At 43.9% G+C, this 27122-nt stretch overlaps 1 protein-coding gene across 3 annotated transcripts in view; it reads right to left on the bottom strand.

Annotated features, from left to right (window-relative positions):
• Positions 1-10862: 10862 nt before the first annotated feature.
• The window catches only part of LOC140469606 (sodium-dependent phosphate transport protein 2B-like), a 71523-nt gene continuing 55263 nt past the window's right edge, over positions 10863-27122 (bottom strand). For all 3 annotated transcript variants that reach the window (XM_072566280.1, XM_072566279.1, XM_072566281.1), the window contains 3 exons: positions 21890-22006; positions 20320-20444; positions 10863-11576 (listed from right to left, as the gene is read on the bottom strand). In XM_072566280.1, the coding sequence (XP_072422381.1) occupies positions 11061-11576; positions 20320-20444; positions 21890-22006 (758 nt within the window). In that variant the 3' untranslated portion in view covers positions 10863-11060. The remainder of the gene's footprint in view (positions 11577-20319; positions 20445-21889; positions 22007-27122) is intronic.

The raw sequence follows: 27122 nt of genomic DNA, 5'->3' as shown, positions 1-27122 counted from the left end.
CAAAAACAAATCTGGTTTCCTATTGTAATTTTGGGAAGTAAAGGTGCTATCTTCACCTAGTCTGGCCAACATGTGACTCCAGACCCACAACAATTGACTGCCCACTTGGCAATTAGGGACGGACAATTAATCCCTGTCAGCAATTCCTGCATTGATGGAAAAATAAGAAATACTGGTCAAATCTGTCAGAAGCGTGGCTACTACTATCAATCAGTGATGCTCCAGATTTATTATCATTAACCAATGCAAAGCTTATTTTGCCCAAATCTTTCAGAATAGGGTAACATTCCAAGTTGTTCCACAGAAACGTAATCAAAGAAGAATCGATAGCAAAGCAAAGAAGATATATTTTAAAAATTAGTATCCGGGTCAAAGTGGATGAGTTTTAAGAATTAGGCCAAAGTGATAGAGAGAGAGAGAGAGAGAGAGAGAGAGAAAGAGAGAGAGAGAAAGAGAGAGAGAGGTGGTATTCCAAAACCTAGGATGTAGATAATCAAAGGTACAGCCATCAACATTAGAATCAAGTGAAATGGGGCTGTGTAAGAGGCCAGCCAGAGGCAAAGGGAATCAATGGCCTAAGGCAATGAAGAGATTCCAACAGAAATGCAGGCATTTTAAAATTACAGAAAGGTGTAAGGTCAACAAGCACAAGATCAATGAGTGAGTGAGCTTGGACAGTTGTGGCAGAGCTTTAGAGGAATTGAAGTTTATAGAGGGTATAATATGATAGGACAGAAGAACAAGAAAATAGTTGCACCTGTAGATGACAAAGACATGAAGGAAAGTTTAAATAAATGATGGATGAGATGGACTATGGTGCTGTGGTAATGGAGATGATTTGGGATGGAGTACAGGCTAAAGACTTGACAGTGATTGTCCTCAGAGATTCCTGATATAGTAAAGAATATTTTATTTGAAATCTAAGCAGAAAGTGTTTGAAATACTCAGCCAGCCAGGCAGCCATGATGTAGTAACTCATTGTTACAGGGTAACTGGAGTTTCTTGTTGCATCCTTTCTTAAGCTGCTTCTATTCTCTTGTCTGGGAATGTGACTTACCCAGGTATATAATGTGGTTCTGGGGTATCGAGAATCTGTTTATACACATCCATCCTCTGAGTGCAGCTCTGTTGTAAATTGCTGGATGTTCAGGAGCCTAAGGGTTATCTTACTGTCAGTGTAAAGCTGTTACTTAGCAACCAACTTACAATACCCATGACAACAGCATTGCCACCTCTGCGAGTCAGCAGTCCTCAATCTGCTGCTTGATGCTGGGGCAATCTTTGGGCATCAGGAAACAATCCCTGCAGCAAACATGATGGGCTCATCAATCCCATTCCGGTCACATTGGCCAAAAGTATTGGTAGACAGTAGCGGCAATATCCTAAATGCACCGCATGACATGGGCGGTTCAATATCCCGTAAGCCTGCTTATCGTGGGAAAACCCCTCTCCATCCCCCTGGACACTACTGTTTCAAAGAGAAATACTTCCCTCATGGTAGTCAAGCCTTTCAATCTCTTCTCGCTCAATACCAAGCAAGAGCTATGATTCAACCTGGACTGGAATGTGTAGGAGTACACATCCCGACCCCAATGGAGCGACAAGCTCTGAATCAAGCCCAGCAAGGATCTTCAGCAGCTGACCAGCCCCGGTCAGATACTCAGGGAGGTCAAGGAACAGCAGCAGGTCAGGGTCCTGACAGCACTGAGCCTGGTCCAATGGAGAGCCAAGCTCCAGAATTTCAGCAGAAATGCCCATGTGAGTTGGTCACTCAGAAGTGCTGCCCGTGCAAACAACGTATGGAACGTGAATTAGCTAAAATGGCAGAAACGTGTCCGCAAGACGAGCAGCAGCAGCAGGTGGAATCAGTGGTCCCATCACCAGTTGAACCATTAGAGACCTTAGAAGCCTCTTCTACTCAACTAGAAGCTGAAACATCGCCTGAACCACTAGAGACCCTGGCAGGGTCTCCTACCACACCGTTAGAGAATCTGGAAACATCTCCCGAGCTACCAGAGAACTTGGAACTATCTCCCACTGAGCCATCAGAGAAGCCGGAAACATCTCCCGAGCCACCTGAGAGCTTGGAACCATCTCCCACTGTACAACTGGAGACTTCAGAAGTATTTCCTGAGCCTGGGGAGAACCCAGAAACGTCCCCTGAGGCACCAGAGAACGTGGAAACCTCTCCGGAACCACCTGAGAACGTGGAACCAGTGGAGAACCTGGAGACATCCCCCGAGGCACCGGAGAACCTGGAAGGCTCTCCCACCGAGCAAGTGGAGGACTTGACATCATCACCTGATTCACCTGTGAACTGACACGTCATCATCATCATCATCATCAGGTATTGACACAGTCATCTTGGGGAAGAAAGGCCCTCTGTACCGTTTATTTGTGTCATAAGTTGTTAGTTTTACTATTTTGTCTCAATTACGTAATGACTTACATGATTAGATAACTGTGGTGTTTCTGATCTGGCAACAGCAGAAATTGGCAAAAGTTATTCAAATATGGTGCTGTGTCTAGCCCCCTCATACAACTGAGTTTAAAACATATCTCATGCATCGTGTTATAATACCAACTGCCATCATTGACAGCTCGAGACTGTCGTGTTATTTTATACAGAAATGCGTGCAGATTAATCTCCCTCTTCCTCCAGCAATACGTCTTCTTACCTTTGAATCACACCTGGCAGTAAGCTGGCTGCGTTAGTGGTCCAAGCATAATTTCAAAACACCAGCACAGTTCCAGCATTGTTTTCAAAGGACTCCTGATGCTTTGGGCTCAGTTGGGTTATTACTGAATGAAATTTTGAATTGTTTTATGATATCATGTGGGAGGCATTCTGACATCAGAAAGGATCTGAGATGAGTCGAGGTGAACATAAACGATGTTCCATCAGAGTCAGACTGTGTCTTCTTACACTGAAATATGTATCTTAAAACAAAACATCACGGAAACAGCCAGGAATAAGTCTATGGTAAACCTTATGTTGTGAGACTTTGTCAATCACTAATCTCATTTTAAAGTATCATGTAGAGCAAAATGATCATATGATAGAATTCTATCAGTGTCAACATGATGTGATCGCATTCAAGATTTAAAATTAAGCAAAGTTAACATGGCAGTGTGAAGGATGAATTTGTGGATTAGGAAATTGAATGAAAAGATGTGACAGTAAATGAGCAAAGGAAGTTTTAAAAAATTCACAATCCTCAATTGCTACGATCAATTAAATGTAGGAAAGTGTAGGAAAAGCTCCAAACAAGGACTGACAAGCGATGTAAGGTTAAATTGAGAAAAGAAACTCAGAATTGGCCAAAAAGATTAGTCATTGTGTGATTTGCAAGTATGTAAAAATAAATCGGCAAAAGAATCACCGAGGGATTGATATAAAAGAGGGAGAAGGAGCACGCGAATATTCTAGAGAAGCAGATTGCTTCTCTAGAGAAGCATTTTCAATTGTCCAAAAAGACTAGGTTAGTGAAATGAATGAAGTATGTGAAGAGGCATAGACAGCAGAAATTGTGATAAAGATTAAATAAATACTTTGTGACTATTTACACAGTAGCAAAAAGACAAAAAATGAAGGAACCAAAGGTCTAATGAGAATGAAGAATTGAAAGTCATTAATTTTAGACGACTAGAGAAAGGGTTAAGGTTGAGAGTTAAGGAATCCCAGTACACAAGGACTTTTAAAGAGGTTACTGCAGAATGTACATGAGTTTTAGTTTTCTACTATTTGCTAGATTCGAGAGAAGTTTATTAGACGGTAAAAAATGCAATTTCTTTTCAAGAAAAGGGAAAGAAAACAGACCAATGGACCAATTAACTTGACAACAATTAGTAGGAAAAATGGTAGGATTCCTGATTAAGAAATTCTTGATTCCTGACTAAGAACTTAGAAATACAATACAATTATGTAGAGTCAGAAAAGTTTTATATAAGATCTATCAATTTTGATGTGTCTATTAATAGGTGCACTGAGACTCCAATCCACTGGCAGGACAATGTTTGACCATTAACTGCTACAGCCAGTGACAGGACAGATCTTTTCTATATCACAATCTTCAGCATGTCTATTAATTTGCATTTCTTTGCAGCCAGCTAACCACATTCTTGATGGCAGTGCTAGGACTGTGCTACACAACAGCAAAGACCGGCAAAAGGAGACAACAATATATTGGTAAGCACACTCGATGTCAAAATAGCTCTGGCAATTCCAGTAATGTGGGTGGCGTGGTGGCTCAGTGGTTAGCACTGCTACCTCACAGCATTAGGGTCCCAGGTTTGATTCTAGCCTCAGGCAGCTGTCTATGTAGAGTTTGCACATCCTCCCTGTGTCTGTGTTTGTTTTCTCTGGGTGCTCCAGTTTCCTCCCACAGTCCAAAGATGTGCAAGTTAGGTGAATTGGCCATGCTAAATTGCCTGTCGTGTTAGGTGCACTAGTCAGAGGGAAATGGGTCTGGGTGGGTTATTCTTCGACGGGTCGGTGTGGACTTGTTGGGCCGAAGGGCCTGTTTCCACACTGTAGGGAATCTAATCCAGAAATTTTCCTTTGTATCGATCAAAAAAAAATTTATTTGTGTTAAGTTTTTTGATCAAGGTTGTGTTAGATTTTTTTGTGAAGATCTGTGCATTTGTAGTTTACAGTATTGATCGTGATTGAAATGTTATTTATCTTAGAGTTTGTATTAGAGATTGAGTTTTCTTACAGATTGTGTAAAAGACAGTGTTGTGTTAAACATTACTTGTGTTGGAGACTGTGTAAGTAATGCTTTTGGATCAGAACTTGTGTGAGAGTTAGTGCTTGAGTTGGAATTTGTGTTAGACTCTGCTTATATTAGACCCCCAATGTTCTTAGGGACGAAATTCTAAGATTCAGCGACAGTGAAGGAATGGCGATATATTTCCAAATCAGGATGATCAGTGGCTTAGAGGGGAACTTACACGGGGTGGTGTTCCCATCTGTCTGTTGCCCTTGTCCATCTAGATATAGGCGATCATGGGTTTGGAAAGCGCTGTCTGTGGTGCATCGTGTAGATACTGCTGCTACTGAGCACTGGTGATGGAGGGAGTGGGTGCATGTAAGGAGAAAGCAGATGAATTAGTTGCAAAGGATACCTAGTGCTGACTTGCACTTGTAGCCCCTGTGTTTATGTGGCAAGTCCAGCTGGTCAGTGGTAACTCCCAGGAAGTTAATAGTGGAGTAATTCAGTGATGGCAACACTAGTGACACTCCCAAACTAACACCATCACCCAGTGACACCCCCACACTAGCACCAACTCCTGGTGACATACTCACACTAACACTCATTGACCATTGCACAGTAGCATCACACTGCTCACACCCAAGACAGTGCCTGTGCTGCTGTGGGACTGTGAATAGACAGAGTGCATGAGGTTATGGTTGAGATCAATAGTGTTCAGATGAAGGGATACAGGTTAAATCCTGAACCTTGTTTTTGACTTCCACATCCTTCTCCCTCCTCATTAAAATGTATACAACGAGGAGTGACCCACAAAATCCTCAGCCTCCTCCTGCTCCACTGAATCTGAGAATGCATGAATATTAGTTCTTTGTGATATAAGAGGCAAAGATGGTGATGAGAGATTGATGCTATGGCCTAGTTCACAAGGCTGTGGTGCTGTTTGCATTGAACTGGCTCATCTAACTTCCATATTTCTGGGCCCAATTCAGATGTTCCCATATATGAGAGGGTACAAAGCTAGAGGAGTTGAGGTGAACAATAGTCAACTCAGGAGGGAATTCAGGAGGAAGTGCTTTACCCAGAGAATTGTGGGACTGTAGAATTCATAGGCATGGTGAACAATTTAGTCAAATCCCACCAATTTACTGGGAAAGTCAATATAGAATTGAGGGTGCTGGATTCAAAGGTCGTGTTGACATGTTTGAATGAATAGGGTGTGGATGTGTGTGGAGACCCCATTGGTTCATAAACACTAGTATGGACTGGCTGGACTGAATGGCCTTGCTCTGTATTGTACGTTCTATACTTACTCATGTATGTGAGGAGTTGCTAGAGGGAAGGTTACAGTAATTGTAAAAGATCCTGACTATGATTCATTCATCATGCCCCACCCCTTGATTTCCCACCTTCTTTATCAAGTGAAGAGTGATCTATTTGTTTTTAATTTTTGTGTCTAAAAAAGGCCTGACTGAGTGTCTGCTCAGACCTCATTGAAGGTCCATGTTAAAACATTGGCAATAAGAGTGAGTAGACATCCCACCCCTCGACTCTGCTTATTCAGCTTGATTGCTGCTTGACTTCTACCTCAATGCTATTTCCTACTCTATCCCCACAATGCTGCCATCTTCTCAGTGTCTAGGGTAGGCTCCACTGACATGATCGAATCCTGACCTACATACTTAAAGGCAATCCCACATTGGATTAGGCTGGGGGTTCTTATTGTTGATAAGATCTTGATGAGAACAGGGTGGGTTAGCTTCCCCTGACACCCAGCTATTTTGAAAGCCCCAATAATTGTGCCCCTATAAGGCAGGCACATACCAACCTGGGTGAAGGAAATGACCATGTCCCTGCTGCTCCTGTCTGATGTACTAACCCACATGAAAGGAGGTTTCACAGTGACCTTAAACCACTGCAACATAACCAAGGAGTTCAAGCTACGAACATTACATCACACTGATATCTTCTTAACCCCACCGCAAATACCTTCCACGGTCTTTCCAGTTTTTTTCTGTTTCTCTGGTTTAAATATAAAATTTTCATTCCTTGCTTTCCAATGCCGCAATGCTCTTGGCCCCCTTTCTGGGATCTTTGTCTCACCCTCCTGACAGGATAGATGGTGTTTCTTGTCACCTTGTCCAAAAAGTGACTCCGCTGGCAGATTGTCTGATGTGGCAGCCTCAATAATGGACACACAGCTCTGGAGAAAGGCTGAAGCGACAACTTTCTGACCTTGAAAGGTGAGAGAGTTGTTTTTTCCCTTAGCAACAGCTGACTGTATTACATTGTGAAGTCCAATACAAGTGGAACCGCGGAGATTTACCATTATCTAGTCAAATATAAAAATCACACAACAATAGATTATAGTCCAACAGGTTTATTTGGAAGCACTAGCTTTCAGAGCACTGCTCCTTCATGAAGCTCCGAAAGCTAGTGCTTCCAAATAAACCTGTTGGACGATAACCCAGTGTTGTGTGATTTTTAACTTTGTCCACCCCAGTCCAACACCGGCATCTCCAAATCATGACGGGTCAAATATGATTGTCAAACATTAACAGATATTCTTTGTGCGCTCTCTTTCAGGGACACCACCAGGAAATGCTGAAGCCTCAGGCCCTTCATCCCTGAGCTAGGGACAGTGGCATTGATCCTTCAGGATACACCTTTTGGCAATAAATGTGAGATGCAATAAAGAGCCTCAGCAGCAAGAAAAAAAAATGTTTCCCCGCTGTTTTTCTATTTAGGAGTGAAGGTTTCATCAGAGATTTTATGGAGATTGTGTATTTTTACAGACTATCATTTTTCTGAGGGTAATGTGTATGGCAAGGTCTCTGGTGACACTTATTCTATTGTTGCATTGATCAAATGTTTTGTTTTCTATTGAATGGGTTTCTCAGAGTTGTTGGGGTCTGGATGTCTCTGACTAAGCCAGCATTCATTGTTCATCTGTAATCACTGTGAGAGTGGTGTTGAACTACCTTCTTGAACACTTCATTCAGGGTGGTGTTAAGCTTCCAAGTTTCTTAAGTGTTGTTAGAGCTTGTACTCATCCAGGCAAGTGGTTAATGTCTGATTAGTCATATAGTCCAATTTGTTAATATTCTTATTTAAGGCTAAGAATAAGGTATCTGGTGATTACTAAATATCTGAACACATATTCAGGCAGTGCCTGTGAACTGGGCTATGGAAAGTGCTATAGAATGAGTTGTCAATAAACTCTATCCAAAAAAAGAAAGTGCATTGGTTTTTTTGTCTCACTGAAGGGCTTGAATCCAGATGGATGGAAACCCTCTTTTTATATCCATCTTACACAATGCAAGCCAGCAATCAGAGAAAATAGTGACATTCAACAAATAGACACTTCCAAAGAACTGCTATATTTGACTATTCCAAAATTAGTTGCATTCAAAGCTGCCTAACAATACAATGGGGCTTACTGCAATGTTTTCAGTTGCTTATTTGGAACACTGTTCTATTTGATGTGCTGTGTGGAGAGTTCAACCACAGTGTCTGTTAGCCACATTGACCTCCAGTTCATAGAATCATGGAATCCCTGAACCAACCCTCCAAAATGCATCCTACCCAGACCCACTCCCTGCTCTATCCCTGTAACCCTGCATTTCCCATGGTTAATCCATCTAGTCTACACATCCATGGACATGATGGGCAATTTAGTGCGGCCAATCCACCTAAACCTTTGAACTGTGGGAGGAAACCAGAGCACTGGAGGAAACCCTCACAGTCACAAGGAGAATGTGCAAACTCCACACAGTTAATTATACTTGTACATTCGAGTAAAACATGTATGTGTATTGTGCTATTGTAAAGTGTATTGTTGTTTGTTATAACCACAGAACGTGTAGCTTTATTCTCTTGGAAAACACCTGGGAACTGACACTTCATCTATTTCTGAAAAATTACCTTTCAGAGCCTTGCCAGACTGTAACATAAACTTGGGGACTTTTCCAGGATCAAAACACCTTTCACATTTGGGTCTAGGTTCCATTTGCTCTGACATCAATCTTGCCATTGCCTCTAATTATCATGGTATCCCATCATTCCTCATCTGATTCCACAGCTGATGGAGCTGTGTTCATTCAAGGAGGAGCAGCTCAGACCCCGGTGAGTCAAGAAGAGAAAGGAAACGGAAGTGAAAACTCCCATCCATCATCCTTCTCCAGTGAGTTTGAAGCAGAAATCTGTGCAGGAGATGGCACATCCTATAGACAGCAAATATCCTACATGTCCTTCAGGAAGACAGGGGAGATTGATGACCCTGGTGCAAGAGGCTGTGGAGGTGGGGATATAGGAGGAGGGTAAAACATAAATACTTCATTGGTAGAATGAAACTTAGAGGCAGTTGTGGTAGAATAGATTAATTGCTGTCATGCTAATTGTTAGAGGGCATTATCAGTGATGTCAAAACATGCTGTATCACAAGGAGCTGGAATCCGAGAAAGGTTGAAACTTTTACAATAGTCTACAGTAAAATGGTGTAAATAGCAACTAAAATGTTGCACCAGCTCTCTTCCTGTTCTTTTCCATCAAGGACATGCAAACCCCACTTATGGTTTTAATGCATTGTACAGCGGGTGTGCCCTATAGCACTAAATGCAATTACACGTCTGTGTACATTTTCACTCTGTTGATATGTGTAGATGATGTAGTGATACTTAAATCTTCACCGTGATACTTTGTGTGCAGCTACCATGGAAATTCCAGACATTAAAACAGACAGGGCCTTGGTTTAACAATTCATTCGGAATGATGACACCTGTGGCAATGCAGTAGCCCTTCAAGTGAGGAAAGGAGGAATCGATCTAGACGTGAGTCTGTCAAAATATGTCTCCAGTAGTGCTGCTTTCCCATTTATAGAGTGTCTGAATAGATCAGTAACGTACAATGACTCTGAACAGCTGCAGAATGCAGATAACTGCACTGTCTCTAGAGCAAGTAAAGAGAGTCTAATACTGTCTCTCTGGCAGCTCACTTTGGTTAGTGTGAGGGAGGGTGATGTGGTGAAAGAGTAGCTGAAAGAAGAATGTGACAGAGACAGAGTGCTTTGTGAATCTTCATTGGTACAATACAATTTCTTTGTAAAAAACGGTTCTGAGGAAGGGTCACTGGACCTGGACTCCGATTTCTATACAGCAATTTCTCTTTTTAATTATATTAGACCAACTGCTGGATTAGCATTGGCAGATTCTGTGGCACTGGCTAGTGTGCAATTGGATTCAGTGCCCTCAGGTCAGGGAGGGGAAGTGCCACCCAGTCCCCCCAAAGCCTCTCTCCACACCCCAACAGTGATAATGAGCATCCATCAGCTGAGCGCAGGTCAACACAGCAGTCATCTCTATCAAGGTGGGAGACCAAGCCAAGACTCTGTTGAAACGGATGTGGGAGTGAGCTGGGTTATCAGTCAGTGAGGCAGAAAGATGCCCCTGTCAGCAGGATTAAAGGTTTCTGGAATCAGTCGAGAGTAAATTCTGGTGGACTGTGATTTGCAATCATTATTAAAATTGCTAGAAGAGAAGGAAGCTGCCAAGTGGATGGTTATTAGAAAGATATTAGCCGTATTATCTGTCAGTAATTGAAGTGCTGATGAAAGTGTTTATCAGAAACATATCTATACAGCTACTAGGAAAATGAACACAATGCTCAGATCGCTTGTGTAAGTGTTCACCTTGAGGAATGACTCATTATATTTGGAATTACTACACAGGAAACATCACCAAGACCGGAAAGGGCAGATAAGGACCTCCATATCAGTCCAAAGGTCAGGACACATTAACCTGAAGGCACAAACCCACAGCTGAGATAATGGCTGAGCAACTCCCCAGATCCAGGAGAGCCAGGACTCCTGCTGGTAGTTGTCTGATTTGGAGACAATGTCGAACCAGCAGCAATAAAGATTAATGAAATGAGCTAGACAAGCTCAATTGGTGAGTGAAACAGTGGCTCATACAGTTAGACCAAAAACACACGATCAGTGGAAAGGAAAGGTCATATTCATTATGGGAATGTATCTGAGGTATTCGGGCTGGAGAGGGAGGGTGTGGATTCAGATCAGATAATTTAAGAGAGTCAAGAATTCACAGGCAAACACATGGACATATTCCCTACTACCGCACTTTTACACAGTGAATGTACAATGTCTCTCCCTTCGTTTATTTCAATATTTTGAATTTTCATTGGTCTGCTAAGCATATCACTTGAAGAGCTGACTATTGAGTCTCAGCAGAGAGTTACATCAGAGGTTACCGATGGAGTAAGTTCACTTCTCTGTCAAAATGACAGAACAATTGAAAGAACCAGCTGCCTGAGAAATGGATGACTGATGACTCCTCAGAGATGTGTGCTTTCCACGTTCACCACATTATCATAGCTGTGACTTTCCTTCGATGAAGCATGTTTCTGGGGCTGGCCTGGCGTGGGCGTCTGGGAACTGCCTGCCATTGTCTGACAACGTTGACAGCAGCAGTGGGCACAGCAGGATGTCAGGACTCTGTCCAGTGGGCTGAAGGAGTGCATCCAGAGCGGTAGGAAGTCCCAAGATCGCAGCTTTGAGGGCAGAATCCGAGGGCACTTCTTTTGGATAATGTTGATGGTGACGATGAGAATGAGGATGATGAAGATGGGCCCAGCAATGGCTCCTAGCACTATCCAGCCTGCCATGGACAACCCAAAGAGAGTGCCTGGGATCAGGATGAAACTGAGCAGCAGGTACATGATGGGAAACCAACGATAGCGAGCAGTAATATTCCCAAACACCTTGGCCAGTGAGATCGGGATGCGCATGTACGGAATACAATACCAGATGAGAATTCCAGACAGGTTAAAAAACAGATGGATGAGAGCAACCTGGCAAAAGAAGAAATGCTGTCAGTGTCAGGACATTAAGCTCATTAGAATGCTGAGGAATGGTCATCAGTCTCTCTGATCCCTGTACAACCAGCTCTTACAGAGCTTGGTTAATCCACAGTCAGGAAAAGCTCCAGACCAATTCCTCAAAAATTAAACTAAATTTGGATCTCACATTCTAGACCAGGAACTTGTAAGCTCCTGTCTCATTGGCTGTTTAGATGGTTACCATAGCGCCTCAGGAGGCAAACAGCAAATTTCCATTGGTGTTTGGGTTGGGCTGTATAAGCAACTCAAGCTGCTCCTACTACCCTTGCCCTTTGCAGACATCCTGGATGCAAAGACTCAAACAAGACCACCCACGGTGTTAGATGAATACTCCTCTTCGGTCTTCACTCTGGAGAAGAGTGTAGGTACGGAATTCAGGAAAAGGGATTATGATGAACTTGAACAGTTTGACACAGGAAACAGGGAGCTATTGGAAACTCTGTTGGGCTTAAAAAAACATACAAATCTCCTGACCTGGATGAATTGCATCCCAGGCTGCTGTGAGTGGGGAGGCTGGAAATTGTAGGGGCTCTGACTCAAATGTTTAATTCCACTCTGGTCATCAGGGAAGTTCCAGACGACTGGAGGACGGCCAGTGTGGTTCCTCTTCAAGATGGATGGTAGCAATGAATGAGGAAATTGTAGACTGGTGATGTAGTTTATATGGATTTTAGTAAAACTTTTGACAAGGCCCTACAGGGAGACTGTTTGAGAAGGTGAAAGCACATGGAATTGTGGGAAACTTGGTGAGATGGATTAGAAACTGGCTGAGTAATAGGAACAAAGGGTAGTGGGAGAAGGCTGTTTGAGTGACTGGAGTCCGATGTCCAGTGATGTACCACAAGGATCAGTATTGGGACACTTATTGTTTGTTAGATACATAAATAATTTGGATGAAAAATGTGCAAGCAAATTTGCAGCATTACCAAGATTGGCAGAGTTGTTAATAGTGAAGAAGATGGTTGTAGGTTACAGGGAGATACAGATGGGTTGGTCAAAGGGGCAGACCAATGGCAGATGGTATTTAATCCTGATCAGTGTGAGGTGATGCACATTGGAAGAAGAAACAAGTTGAAGGAGCACTTAAGGAATGGCAGGACATTGGGTAGTTCAGAGGAACAGAGGGATCTTGGAGTAATTATTCACCCATCCCTGAAGTCAGCAGAACACATGAATAAGATAGTTAAGACGATATATAGGACATTTATTTTCATCGGTCGTGGCCTAGAGTATAAGAGCAAGGAGGTAATGTTGGCGTTGTACAGAGCATTGTGAGGCCTCGGATGGGGTACTGTGTGCAGGTCTGGTCACCTCACTGCAGGAAGGATGTGGTAGCACTAGCAGGGGTACAGAGATGTTGCCTGGGATGGAGAAATTCAGCTGTAAGGAGAGACTGGAGAGGTTTGGCTTGTTTTCTTTAGAGCAGAGGAAGCTCAGGGGAATATGATTGAGGTGTATAGCATTATGAGGGGCTAGGGACAAATACAGAGTAGCAGTCAACCATGTGAGGGTGTAGTTTTAGGATAAGGGGGCAGGAGATTCAGGGGTAATTTGGTTAAAAAAAAGCAGGTAGTGGGAATCTGGAATTCACTGCCTGGGAAGGTCATAGAAACTGGAAACCTAACAACCTTTAAAAAATATTTGGATGAGTACTTCAAATATCATAACATTCAGTGAAATGGGACAAGTGCAGAAATAGTGCACCTTTAGTTGTAGTTATGTCGGTGCAGACTGAATGGGCTGAAGGGCTTTGTCTGCAGTGTTTTAATATCTAGAGGCTGCATCTGGAGAATTGGTACAATTTTGGTCCTTATTTGAGGAGGGATATAGACATATTGGAGGAAGTTCAGAGGAGGTTCACTGGATTGATTCCAGAGACAAGGGGTTTGTGTGTGAAGAGAGATTGAGCAACTAAGGCCGATGGTCTTTGGAATTTAGATGAATGGAAGGAGACCTCATTAAGGTGAGTAAAATGTTAAAGGGAATTTACAAAATAGCTGTGGAAAGGATGTTTCCTCATTAGGCAATCAAGAATAAGACATTACAGTTTTAAGGTAAAGGGTAGCAGTTTTAAAATAAAGATTAGGAGAAACTACGTCTCTCAAAGGGTCATGAATCTCTGGAATTCACGACCCCAGAGTGCAATGGATGCTGGGACATTGAGTAAAGATAAGGAGGAGATAGATAGATAGATGTTTAACTAGTCATGGGTTAAGGGGCTGTGGTGAGCAGGCAGGAAAGTGGAGTTGAGGCTGAGATCAGATCAGCCAAGATCATATTGAATGGTGGAGCAGGCCCAAGGTGCTCCTGCTCCTAGTTCTTATCTTTATGTTCTTGAGTAAGGAATCAAAATACTGACAAGTTAAGTTCCCTGGGGTCAGAGGACTGGAGTTGTGCTCCTGCTCCTATCACTCATTCTCCAAACTCCTTTCCTATATTCCCAAGGCAAAATAGCAAGTCACACACATGATAATCTCTAGAACATAGAACAGTACAACACAGTAGAGGCCCTTTGGCCCTCGATGTTGTGCTGACCTTTTATCCTACTTAAAGATCAGGATCGAAGATTCATTTTACTATTGTGGGATGTAGGTAAAACAGTGTTACTTCTGCAATCATAATTACTCATGCAAGGTAAATGAACTCACACCAGTGTATAATTGTTTCAGACAAGAGCTGAGTCAACAAGAATGAAAACTATGTGAAGGAAATACATAATTGTTTTTGTATTAGCTAAAATGTGCATGCAAGAATGAAATGTGCCTGCAAACAATGGTAGATGTTACAGACAAATAGATAAGGTGCTGTGAGGGGAGGGGGTGTAAGTTAAGCTAGATATGCCGGTACAAACAGTTATAAGCATCTGTTTCCCACTTCTGTAAAAACAAAAAAACCACAATCAAGAGGTCATAAGGCTCAGTGTGGATGAAGAGGAAATGTTGCTTTAGCAAGCAAGGAAGCAGGTGGCAGTGAAGGAGGATATACGCTAACAATGGACCTCAGCGGGATGTGGTGCAATGGCCAAGGCAGACCTTGTAGTTTGTTATGCACAAGGCCGGATAAGGCAAGAGATAAACAAGAGGAATGGGTGCCAGGTTTAGAGTAGTGGGAGGAGGCAAAGAGAAATGAATTGTATTTACGCTGTGTACTCGTTAAACTCGGGGTGCCTACCTTATAGGCACCACTCTTGCAAGAGTATAATAAATGATACTGCTGCTTCAGATCTTGTCTCGGACTGAAATTATTGAAGTGATTGGGTTCTATTTCCCACACTATCATCTATGCGCCTATCCAAGAGTCGCTTAAATGTCCCTAATGTATCTGACTCTACTCCCACTGTTGGCAGTACATTTCACGCACCTACCACTCTCTGTGTAAAGAACCTACCTCTGACATCTCCCCTAAACCTTCCTCCAATCACCTTAAAATTATGCCCCATCCTGGGAAAAAGTCTCTGGCTATCCACTCTATCTATTACTATCCTCATCTTATACACCTCTATCAAGTCACCTCTCATCCTCTTTGCTCCAATGAGGAAAGCCCTAGCTCCCTCAACCTTTCTTCATCAGACAAGCCCTCCAGCCCAGGCAACATCCTGGTAAATCTTCCCTGCACCCTCTCTAAAGCTTCCACATCCTTCCTATAATGAGGCCACCAGAACTGAACACAATATTCCAACTGTGGTCTAACCAGGACTCTATAGAGCTGCAGCATAAACTCACTGCTCTAAAGCTCAATCCCTCGCTAATGAAAACCAATACTCCGTACATTTTCTTAACAACCCCATCAACTTTGGTGGTAACTTTGAGGAATCTATGGACGTGGACCCCAAGATCCCTCAGTTCCCTCATACTGCCTTTAACACTATAATCTACATTCAAATTTGACCTTCCAAAATGAATCACTTCACACTTTTCCAGGTTGAACTCCATCTGCCACTTCCCAGCCCAGCTCTGTATCCTGTCAATGTCCTGTTGCAACCTACAACAGCCCTCCATACTATCCACAACTCCACCAACCTTCGTGTCATCAGCAAACTTACTAACCCATCTTTCCACTTCCTCATGCAAGTCATTTATAAAAATCACAAAGAGCAGAGGTCCCTGAACAGATCCCTGTGGAACACCACTGGTCACTGATCTCCAGGCTGAATACTTTCCACCTAATACCACCCTCTATCTTCTATGGGCCAGCCAATTCTGTATCCAGACAGCCAGATTACCCTCCTTACTTTCTGAATGAGTCTACCACGAGGAACCTTATCAAATGCCTTGCTAAAATCCATGTATACCACATCCACTGCTCTACCGTCATCAATGTGTCTTGTCACATCCTCAAATAATTCAATAAGGTTTGGGAGGCATGACCTGCCCCTCACAAAGCCATGCTGACTATCTCTAATCAAACTATGTTTTCCAAATAATCATAAATCCTGTGTCTCAGAACCCTCTCCAATAACTTGCCCACCACCAATGTAAGACTGACTGGTCTATAATCCCCAGCATTATCTCTATTCCCTTTCTTGAACAAGGGAATAACATTTGCCACCCTCTAATCATCTGGCACTACTCCAGTGGACAGTGAGGATGCAAAGATCATCGCCAAAGATGCAGCAACCTCTTCCCTCACTTCCTTTAGTAACTTTGGGTATACCCTGTCTTGCCCAGGGGACCTACTTTGTACCTAATGTGTATCCCAGTCTGCAATTCTTTCCACTTCTCCCTCACATGTAAGATCCACTTTTACCTGTTTGTTACACATTTCTCCAACATTCATATAATCATAGAATGTTTACAAGACAAAAGGAGTCCATTTGTCTCAGATATCTGCTTCACTTGAATGGGGCTGATCCAGTCTATCCTCAGTTTCCAGCTCTTCGTCCATATTCCTGTAACGTAGGGTTCTTCGAACACACACCCTTTCAATGTGATGAGGGTTTCTGCCTCTTCCACGTTCCTGTCCTTGTGAGCGAAATAGTTTTCCTCAACACTTCCCCAAACTTTCTAACTCTCTGCTCAGGGAAATAAGCCCTTCCTTTGAACTTTCCCTCAGTGTCTCATAATCTTATACACCTCAATTAAATCTCCCAGCAGCCTCCTGCATTCCTCCTGTAATCCCAGCCTGTCCAATCTTTCTTCATCACTAACATTTTTCATTCCCAGCAACACCTCTATCAATCTCCTCTTAGTCTCTTAAATGTGATCAGATCTTTCCTGTAATGTAGTGATCAGAACTGTCAGCAATACTCTACTGTGATTTGAACTGGTGTTTTATACAGTTCTATTCTGTCTCTTATATTGTCTGCCTCTGCTAAGGAGGGAAAATATCCCCCAAGCCTTCTTAAGCTTTCCTACCTGCTCTGGTGCCTTCCGTGTTCCATTTCTTTTACACTTCACAGCCTGCACCCATTTGCTGGGTATTCAACAACTTTGTCTTCCCTCCCTGAACACTTCACTTCACACTTTGTAGCAAGTCTTCGCAGTTTATAAATTCTTCAGTTGCCTATTCAGAGACTTAATAGTTTATCTGACTAAGAAGTCTCTAACCTGAACTATCCAGTATTTTACAATCTTGGATTATGTCCCCTGTCTCAAACTTCAGGCTCAATATAGTGTCCCTTTCCTCATTGTTTATGTTCACTGCCTAGACTTTAGGTTGAAATATGGGGTGGCTGCTGGTAACCATGGGAACATGCCCCATCAGAGTGAAAGGAGAAAGTTGGAAAGAACAAAGCACAACAAAGTGATGTACCATGTAACTCAGTGCAGATAAGGGAATGGGTTTCCTGGATCACTCAGCATTCCTATCTCAACATGTAACCATTGAGAGATCCTTAATGTGGCATAATGTTTACATTGATGGGGATGTGTGAGAATATAAAAGCGAGTGTTTGAATGTGTGTGTGAAGGTGTGTCACAGAGTGAGAGTGAGTGTCAATGAGTATGTGAAAGAATAAGTCTGAGAATACACCTGAGTGTGAGAATCTATGAGGGTGCATTGGTAAGTGAGGATGTGAGTGCATCGAATGTATCTGTATCACCCACCAGGACGGTCTGAGAGCTCTCGGCTTCTTCCTCGACCAGAGGCCTGAACAATCCCCATCCACCACCACCCTCCTCCGCCTGGCCGAACTTGTTCTCTCACTGAACCATTTCTCCTTTCACTCATCTCACTTCTGCCAAGTCATCGATGTGAGGATGGGTGTGACAGCGTGAATATATATGTGTGAGAATGTGAGTGAAAATATGTATGAGAGAGTGTGAATGAGAATGTGTCTGAGCATGAAAGACATGTAAGTATGAGTTGTGGGAACTGGGTGAATATGAGTGAGAGAGTCTGGAAGAATGTGCAAGAAATGCATGAGAATGAGTGTACAAAAGAATGAAGGTAAGAGTGAGTGTGTGTGAGTGAATGGGAGAATGAGTGTGCGAGTGTGAGTGATTAGATTAGTTACCCTACAGTGTGGAAACAGGCCCTTCAGCTGAACAAATCCTCCAAAGAGTAACCCACCCAGAATAGTTGCCCTCTGACTAATGCACCTAACACTTTGGGCAATTTACTATGGCCAATTCACAGGACCTGCACATCTTTGGATTGTGGGAGGAAACCCACGCAGACACGGGGAGAATGTATAAACTCCACACAGACAGTCGCCCGAGGCTGGAATCAAACCTGGGTCCCTGGCGCTGTGAGGCAGCTGTGCTAACCACTGAGCCACCGTGCCACCCAACACACAAAGTATGAGAATGAGTGTGTAAGCATGAGGGATGTAAGAACGAGTGCAAGGGTATGAGTGAGTGTGAGGACAAGGGACGTTTGAAAATGAGGGAGTGCCGAGAAGGAATGTTTAAGCATGAGGGAATATGAGAATGAGTGTAGGAACAAACTACTGCATATCCACAAACCAGACTGTGCTGATAGTTCCAATGTATCAGCCTGTTCCTGCCACACTGAGCTCATTTCCTCCTATCTTGACTCCATCCTCCATCCACTTGTCCAGTCCCTATCTACCCACATCTGCGATTCCTCAGTCACAATTCACAGTTTCCAGTTCCCTGGTCCTAACTCCCTCCTGCTCACTGTGGATGTCCAATCCCTCTATACCTGTATCACCCACCAGGACGGTCTGAGAGCTCTCGGCTTCTTCCTCGACGAGAGGCCTGAACAATCCCCATCCACCACCACCCTCCTCCGCCTGGCCGAACTTGTTCTCTCACTGAACAATTTCTCCTCTCATTCACCTCACTTCTGCCAAGTCAAAGGAGTGGCAATGGGCACCCGCATGGGTCCCAGTTATGCCTTGCCTCTTTATGGGGTATGTGGAACAATCCTTGTTCCAGTCTGACACTGACCCCCTCCCACAAAGCTTTTGTCGGCACATCGATGACTGCTTCAATGCTGCTTCATGCTCCCACCAGAACCTTGAAAACTTCATTCATTTTGCCTCCAATTTCCACCTCTCCATAACTTGCACATCATCCATTTCTGGAACTTCCTTCCCTTTCCTTGACCTCTCTGTCTCCATTTCGGGGAATAAACTGTCCACTGCTATCCACTGCAAAGCCGCTGACTCCCATAGCTACCTTCACTCCAACACATCATACTCAATGTCCTGTAAGGAATCCATCCCATTCTCCGAGTTCCTTCATATACTCCATCTGTACCATCTTCCAAAACAGCGCTGCTGACAGTGTTTACTTCGCCCACGACCTAAGTTTCACACCCACCGTGGTTGACAGGGCCCTCAACCTCATCTGACCTACCAGATGTGCTTCCCCTTGTTTTTACGTTTCATCCCACCAGCCTCTACATTCAAAAGATCATTCTCTGCCATTTCAGACAACTCCAGCAGAACGTCACCACCAAACACATCTTCCCCTCCCTCCCCGTCTGCATTTCGCAGGGATCGTTCCTTTCCAGACTCCCTAGTCTATTCCACAGCCACCAACACCACCCCCTGCTCCCCAACGCACCTTCCAGCAGAAGTTGCGACACCTGCCCCTCACCTTCTCCCTGCTCACCATCCAAGGGCTGAAACAGTCAGTCCAGGTGAAGCAGCATTTCACCTGTACCTCCTCCAGTCTTGTGTATTATAGTTGCTGCACCCCAATTTGGCCTACTCTAACTTGGAGAAACCACACACAGCCAGGGCGACCGCTTTGTGGAACACCTCCCGTCTGTGCACAACCAGGACCCCTACCTTCCTGTGCCTGGTCATTTTAACACAGGGTCCTGTTCACATGCCATGTGTCTGTCCTCAGTGTGCTGCAGTGTTCCAGTGAATCATTCGCAAACTGGAGGAACAACATCGCCTCTTCAGAACAGGCACTTTATAGCTGTCTAGATTTAATATGGAGTTCAACACCTTTAAATTGTGATGTCCTCCCTCCCCCCATCTCACTTACTGACCTTTCAAGTTTGGCAGGAGACACACCATTGTTCTGTCATTCTCACATTCCAATCACTTAATGTAAACTACTAACGTGTTTTCCCACCAGCACCCTACACCCACGACTCTCATTACCACCACCATCCCTCACCCACACCCCCCACCAAACTAGAACATAAACACTGTCCCTCCACACCTCACTCAAGCTCTGACGGAGAGTCATCTAGATTCGAAATGAGAATGAGTGTGTAAGTGTGAGAATGATAATTGGGGCGGGGGGGGGGTGGAGAAGCGAGGATGTGTTACCTGTACAGCATTGCCCAGTTGTTCCGCTGGGCTTGCCAGGGCCGCCAGTATTGCTGTGGTCGTTGTTCCAACATTTGACCCCAAACACAGGGGGTATGCCCTCTTCAGGCTGATCACACCGATCCCTGCACAGGTCAGAGGGAAAAGTGCAGCTTGATCACTCTGATCCCATCACGAGTCAATCCCATGAGCAGACCCCAGCACTCAATGTCACTCCTTACTGTGAGGGGGAATAGGGCCCAGTCACAGTCACTGGCTGTGGAATTCCTCTTAATACAGAGTCTGTCTGGCCCTTCTCCTGAAAGGGGACCAATTTACCTCTTTATACATCATTTCCACACCCATCTTACTTTTTATAAATCATTTCCACACCCATCTTACTTTTTATAAATCATTTCCACACCCATCTTACTCTTTATAAATCATTTCCACACCCATCTTACACTTTTAAAATAACTCCCATTTATACCCCCAAAAGGTGCTCCACCAGGCATTCATTTCCAATTTCCTCACTCAGCCCAACTCGGGACTGGCATCTGCCCACGATTAGACCCTCAGGAGCTCATGGTCTGAGCCGGTGTTTACAATCAGGTGACAACTCTGTTTGAATGGATTGCTGGAATTTCAAGGTCCCTGTCTGGCCCAGGAGCTCACTCTGTGCCACAGGTTATACCCAACACATCCACCATTGACAATGAACATCCCAACATTGGATCATTCCACAATCACTGCTTGGCCCCACTCACTATCACATTGGATGAAATGGTTTGAAGTTACTGGCCATGATTTTAAGCAGAACACTGAGATTCTGACAGGCTACTGAGAGCAGGAACTTGAGATTTTTCTTAAATTCCAGGGAGACTCCAGGCAATTTCAGGATGGAGGGCAGGGGCGGAGCCTCAGAGTGGGTGGAGCCTGGGCACAGGGAGAGCCTGGACACAGGGGGAGCCTGGGAGTGGGTGGAGCCTGGACACAGGTGGAGCCTGGACACAGGTGGAGCCTGGGAGTGGGTGGAGCCTGGACACAGGTGGAGCCTGGACACAGGTGGAGCCTGAGCAGGGGAGGAACCTGGGAGTGGGTGGAGCCTGGACACAGGTGGAGCCTGGACACAGGAGGAGCCTGGGAGTGGGTGGAGCCTGGACACAGGTGGAGCCTGGACACAGGTGGAGCCTGGGCAGGGGAGGAGCCTGGGATGGGTGGAGCCTGGACCCAGGTGGAGCCTGGACACAGGAGGAGCCTGGGAGTGGGTGGAGCCTGGACACAGGTGGAGCCTGGGCAGGGGAGGAGCCTGGGAGTGGGTGGAGCCTGGACCCAGGTGGAGCCTGGGCGGGGGGGGGAGCCTGGGATTGGGTGGAGCCTGGACCCAGGTGGAGCCTGGGCACAGGTCGAGCCTGGGAGTGGGTGTGGCCTGTGTTGAGGAGTTGGAAATGAGGAGGATCAATATGGGTGTCTGTTTAAGGCGGGTAAATGCTGGCCCCAGGTCAATGACAAACAGCCCTCACTGACCAGCACCACTCAATGTCTGAGACTATTGGTATAACAGGCTGGCATCCAGAGAATTTCCTCTTACCTATGAGTGGGACAATCGCTGATGTGAACACTGAGCTGCTCTGAACAATGAAAGTCATAATGGCACCAACTAAAATCGCCAAATAGCCATTCAGCCAACCAAAGGGAAAAGGGAAGTCTGGAAATAAGCACATGAAGAGTCTTTACAGCAATATAGGACAAAGAACTGCAGATGTTGGAAATCTGAAACAAAAGCAGAAGTTACTGGGGACTCTCAGCAGGTCTGGCAGCATCTGTGGAGAAAAAACATAGTTACATGTTTTAGGTCAAGTGACCAGAACCCCAAGTCTGAAGAAGGGTCACTGGATCTGAAATGCTAACTGGTGCAGCTGCACTTGGAGTATTGTGTCCAGTTCTGGTCACCACATTATAAGAAGGATGTGGAAGCTTTGGAAAGGGTGCAGAGGAGATTTACTAGGATGTTGCCTGGTATGGAGGGAAGGTCTTACGAGGAAAGGCTGAGGGACTTGAGGCTGTTTTCGTTAGAGAGAAGAAGGTTGAGAGGTCACTTAATAGAGACCTATAAGATAATCAGAAGGTTAGATAGGGTGGACAGGGAGAGCCCTTTTCCAAGTATGGGGATGGCGAGCCCGAGGGGGCATAGCTTTAAATTGAGGGGTGATAGATATAGGACAGATGGCAGAGGTAGTTTCTTTACTCAGAGTGTAGTAAGGGTATGGAATGCTTTGCCTGCAACGGTAGTAGATTCGCCAAGTTTAAGTGCATTTAAGTCGTCATTGGACAAGCATATGGACGTACATGGAATAGTGTAGGTTAGATGGGCTTCAGATTGGTATGACAGGGTGGCGCAACATCGAGGGCCGAAGGGCCTGTACTGTGCTGTAATGTTCTATGTTCTAACTCTGATTTCTCTCCACAGCTGTTGCCAGACCTGATGAGTTTTTCTAGTATTCTGTGTTTAACAGTCTTTACAGTGTCATTATTACACTGACCATTTAAGTACTGTATTAATATTAAGTACTACACAGAATATGACACAAATCTGAGTAGAGTACTGACTGTATTAGACTGATACCACAATCAGAGCATTACACTGACCCTGAATATTATACTGACGCTATTATGCTGGAGGTTTGAGTATTGCATCAATACTGAGTATTGTACAGTAACTCAGATGGTTACAAAGGCACTGAGTATTCAAATAGCACTGAGTTAGAGTAATAGTTACTGTCAGTATAATAGTCACAGGGTCTGCATAATACTGATACAGTCAACATGTACTCACTGTGTTAGAGCAATACCAATGGTGTCAGTATAGAACATGGAACAAGACAGCACAGAACAGGCCCTTCGGCCCTCGATGACCTGTGAGCTAATCTAAGCCCATCTCCCTTCACTATCCCATTATCATCCATATGCTCATCCAAGGACTGTTTAAATGCCCCTAATGTGGCTGAGTTGACTACCTTGGCAGGCAGGGCATTCCACGCCCTTACCACTGTCTGAGAAGAACCTGGCTCTCCCATCTGTCTTAAATTTCCCACCCCTAAGTTTGCAGCTGTGCCCCCTTGTACAAGCAGATGTCATCATCCTGGGAAAAAGCCTCTCACTGTCCACCCTATCGAATCCTCTGACCATCTTGCACGTTTCAATTAAATCCCCTCTTAGCTGCCTTCTCTCCAATGAGAAAAGACCCAAGTCTCTCAGCCTTTCCTCATAAAACCTTTGCTTCAGACCAGGCAACATCCTGGTAAATCTCCTCTGCACGTTTTTCCAATGCTTCCACATCCTTCCTGTAATAGAACGACCAGAACTGTACACAATATTCCAACTGCAGCTGCACTAGTGTTTTGTATAGTTGCAGCATGATATCACGGCTCCGGAACTCAATCCCTCTGCCAAAAGAACCTAACACACCGTGTGCCTTCTTAACAGCACTATCAACCTGGATGGCAACTTTCAGGGATCTATGTACAAAATCCCTCTGCACATCCACACTACCAAGAATCTTTCCATTGACCCAGTACTCTGCCTTCCTGTTATTCTTCCCAAAGTGCATCACCTCACATTTAGCTACATAGAACTCCATTTGCCACCTCTCAGCCCAATTCTGCAGTTTATCCAAGTCCCCCTACAACCTGAAACATTCTTCCACACTGTCCGCCACTCCACCAACTTTAGTATCATCTACAAACTTACTAACCCATCCACGTATGCCTACATCCAAGTCGTTTATAAAAATGACAAACAGCAGTGGTCCCAAAACAGATCCTTGTGGCACACCACTAGTAACCAGACTTCAGGCTGAATATTTTCCATCAACTACCACTTGTTGCCTTCTTTCAGAAAGCCAGTTTCGAATTCAAACTGCTAAATCACCCTCAATTCCATGCCTCTGTATTTTCTCCATCAGCCTACCATGTGGAACCTTATCAACAGCTTTGCTGAAGTCCATGTATACCACGTTAACTGCCTTACTCTGATCCACATACTTGGTCACCTTCTCAAAAAACTCAATGAGGTTTGTGAGACACGACCTGCCCTTGATGAATCCATGTTGACTATTTCCAATCAAATTGTTGCTTGCCAGATGATTATAAATTTTATCTCTTATAATCCTTTCCAAAACTTTTCCTACAACAGACGTAAGGCTCACTGGTCTAGAATTACTTGGGTCATCTCTTCTGCCCTTCTTGAACAAGGATACAACATTTGCAATTCTCCAGTCCTCTGGTACTAAACCTGTAGGCAATGTTGACTCAAAGATAAAGGACAAAGGCTCCACCACCTCCTTCTTAGCTTCCCAGAGAATTCTCAGAAAAGTCCCATCTGGCCAGGGACTTATCTACGATCACACCTTCTAGAATTGATAACACTTCCTCCTTCTTACTAACCTCAATTCTTTCAAGTCTAATAGCCCATTTCTCAGTCTTCTCCTCTACAATATTGTCCTTTCCCTGAGTGAAAACAGATGAGAAATATTTGTTTATCATCTCTCCAATTTCCACAGGGTCCACATGCAACTTCCCACCTCTGACTATGACATGCCCTGCTCCTACCCTCATTATCCTTTTATTCCTCACATATCTATAGAAAGCTTTAGGGTTCTCCTTTATTATACTTGCTAAAGACTGCTCCTGGCCCCTCTTAGCTCTTCTTAACTCTCTCTTTAAATCCTTCCTAACTACTCTGTAATTCTCATCGCCTCATCTGAACCATCTCGCTTCAACGTCACATAAGCCTCCACTATATATGCACAGTGTTGCAGCAATACCGACAGTATCAGTATATACTCACTATGTGAAAGCAATATGGTCAGAGTAAGTATATACTGACTGTATTAGAGCAGTATGGACAGTGTCAGTACGTACACATTGTTTTGGAGCAATATTAACAGGGTCAGTATATATCACTGTGTTAGAGCAGTACTGACAGTATCAGTAGGTGCTCACTGTGTTAGGGTAATATCGACAGCATCAGTATATACTCACTTTGTTCGAACAACACCGACAGTGTCAGTATGTACTCATTGTGTTGGAGCTTACTTTCAGTGTCAGCGTATACTCACTGTGCGAGAGCAATACCAAACATGTCAGCACATACGCACAGTGTTAGACCAATAGCAACTATGTCCATATGTGCTCAATGTGTTCAAGCAATATCGACAGCGTCAGTATGTGTTTGCTGTGTAAGAACAATACTGAGAGTATCAGTACTTACAGTTTGTTCAAGGAGTACCGACAGTGTCAGTACAAACGATGTTTGAGCAATATTGACAAAATCAATATGTACTCTTTGTGTCATAACAGTATTAACAGGGTCAGTATATACTCACTGTGTTAGAGCAATAATGACAGAGTCAGTGTGTACTCACTGTGTTAGATCAATACAGACAGACTCAGTGTATACTCACTGTGTTAGAGCAAAACAGACAGAGTCAGTGTGTACTCACTGTGTTAGAGCAATAATGACAGAGTCAGTGTGTACTCACTGTGTTAGATCAATACAGATAGACTCAGTATATTCTCACTGTGTTAGAGCAAAACAGACAGAGTCAGTGTGTACTCACTGTGTTCGAGCAATAATGACAGAATCACTGTGTACTCACTGTGTTAGAGCAATAATGACAGAACCAGTGTATACTCACTGTGTTAGAGCAATACAGACAGAATCAGTGCATACTCACTGTGTTCGAGCAATAATGACAGAGTCAGTGTTTATTCGGTGTGAAGACAGAGTCAGTGTATACGCGGTGTGTTAGAGCAATAATGACAGAGTCAGTGTATACACACTGTGTTAGAGCAGTAATGACAGAGTCAGTGTGTCCTCACTATGTTACAGCAATACAGACAGAGTTAGTGTATTGTGGTAACACAATGAGTATACACTGACTCTGTCTGTATTGCTCTAACAGAGTGAGAATCCACTCACTCTGTCATTATTGCTCTAACACAGTGAGTACACACTGACTCTGTCATTATTGCTCTAACACAGTGAGTACACACTGACTCTGTCATTATTGCTCTCACACAGTGAGTATACACTGACTCTGTCATTATTGTTCTAACACAGTGAGTATAAACTGACTCTGTCTGTATTGTTCTAACACGTGACTACACATTGACTCTGTCTGTATTGCTGGAACACAGTGAGTATACACTCACTCTGTCTTTATTGCTCTAACACAGTGAGTATACACTGATTCTGTCATTATTGCTGTAATATAGTGAGTATACAATGACGGTCTGTATTGCTCTAACACAATGAGTACACAATGATTCTGTCATTATTTCTCTAATACAATGAGTACACACTCACTCAGTCAATATTGTTCGAACACAGTGAGTATACACTGACTCTGTCTGTATTACTGTAACACAGTTAGTACCCACTGACTCTGTCATTATTGCTTTAACACAGAGAGTACACACTAACTATGTCATTATTGCTCTAACACAGTGAGTACACACTGACTGTGTTCGAGCAGAAATGACAGAATCAGTGTGTACTCATTGTGTAAGAGCAATATGACAGAATCAGTGTATACTCACTGTGTTATAGCAATACAGGCAGAGTCAGTGTATACTCACTGTGTTAGAGCAATACAGACAGAGTCAGTGTATACTCACCGAATTAAAGCAATAATGACAGAGTCAGTGTGTACTCACTGTGTTAGAGCAATAATGTCAGAGTCAATGTATACTCACTGTGTTAGAGCAATAATGACAGAGTCAGTGTGTACTCTGTGTTAGAGCAATGCATACAGAGTCAGT

Source organism: Chiloscyllium punctatum, chromosome 49 (assembly GCF_047496795.1).
Source record: "Chiloscyllium punctatum isolate Juve2018m chromosome 49, sChiPun1.3, whole genome shotgun sequence".
NCBI lineage: Eukaryota > Metazoa > Chordata > Chondrichthyes > Orectolobiformes > Hemiscylliidae > Chiloscyllium > Chiloscyllium punctatum.
This window is presented reverse-complemented; position numbering and strand designations above follow the sequence as displayed.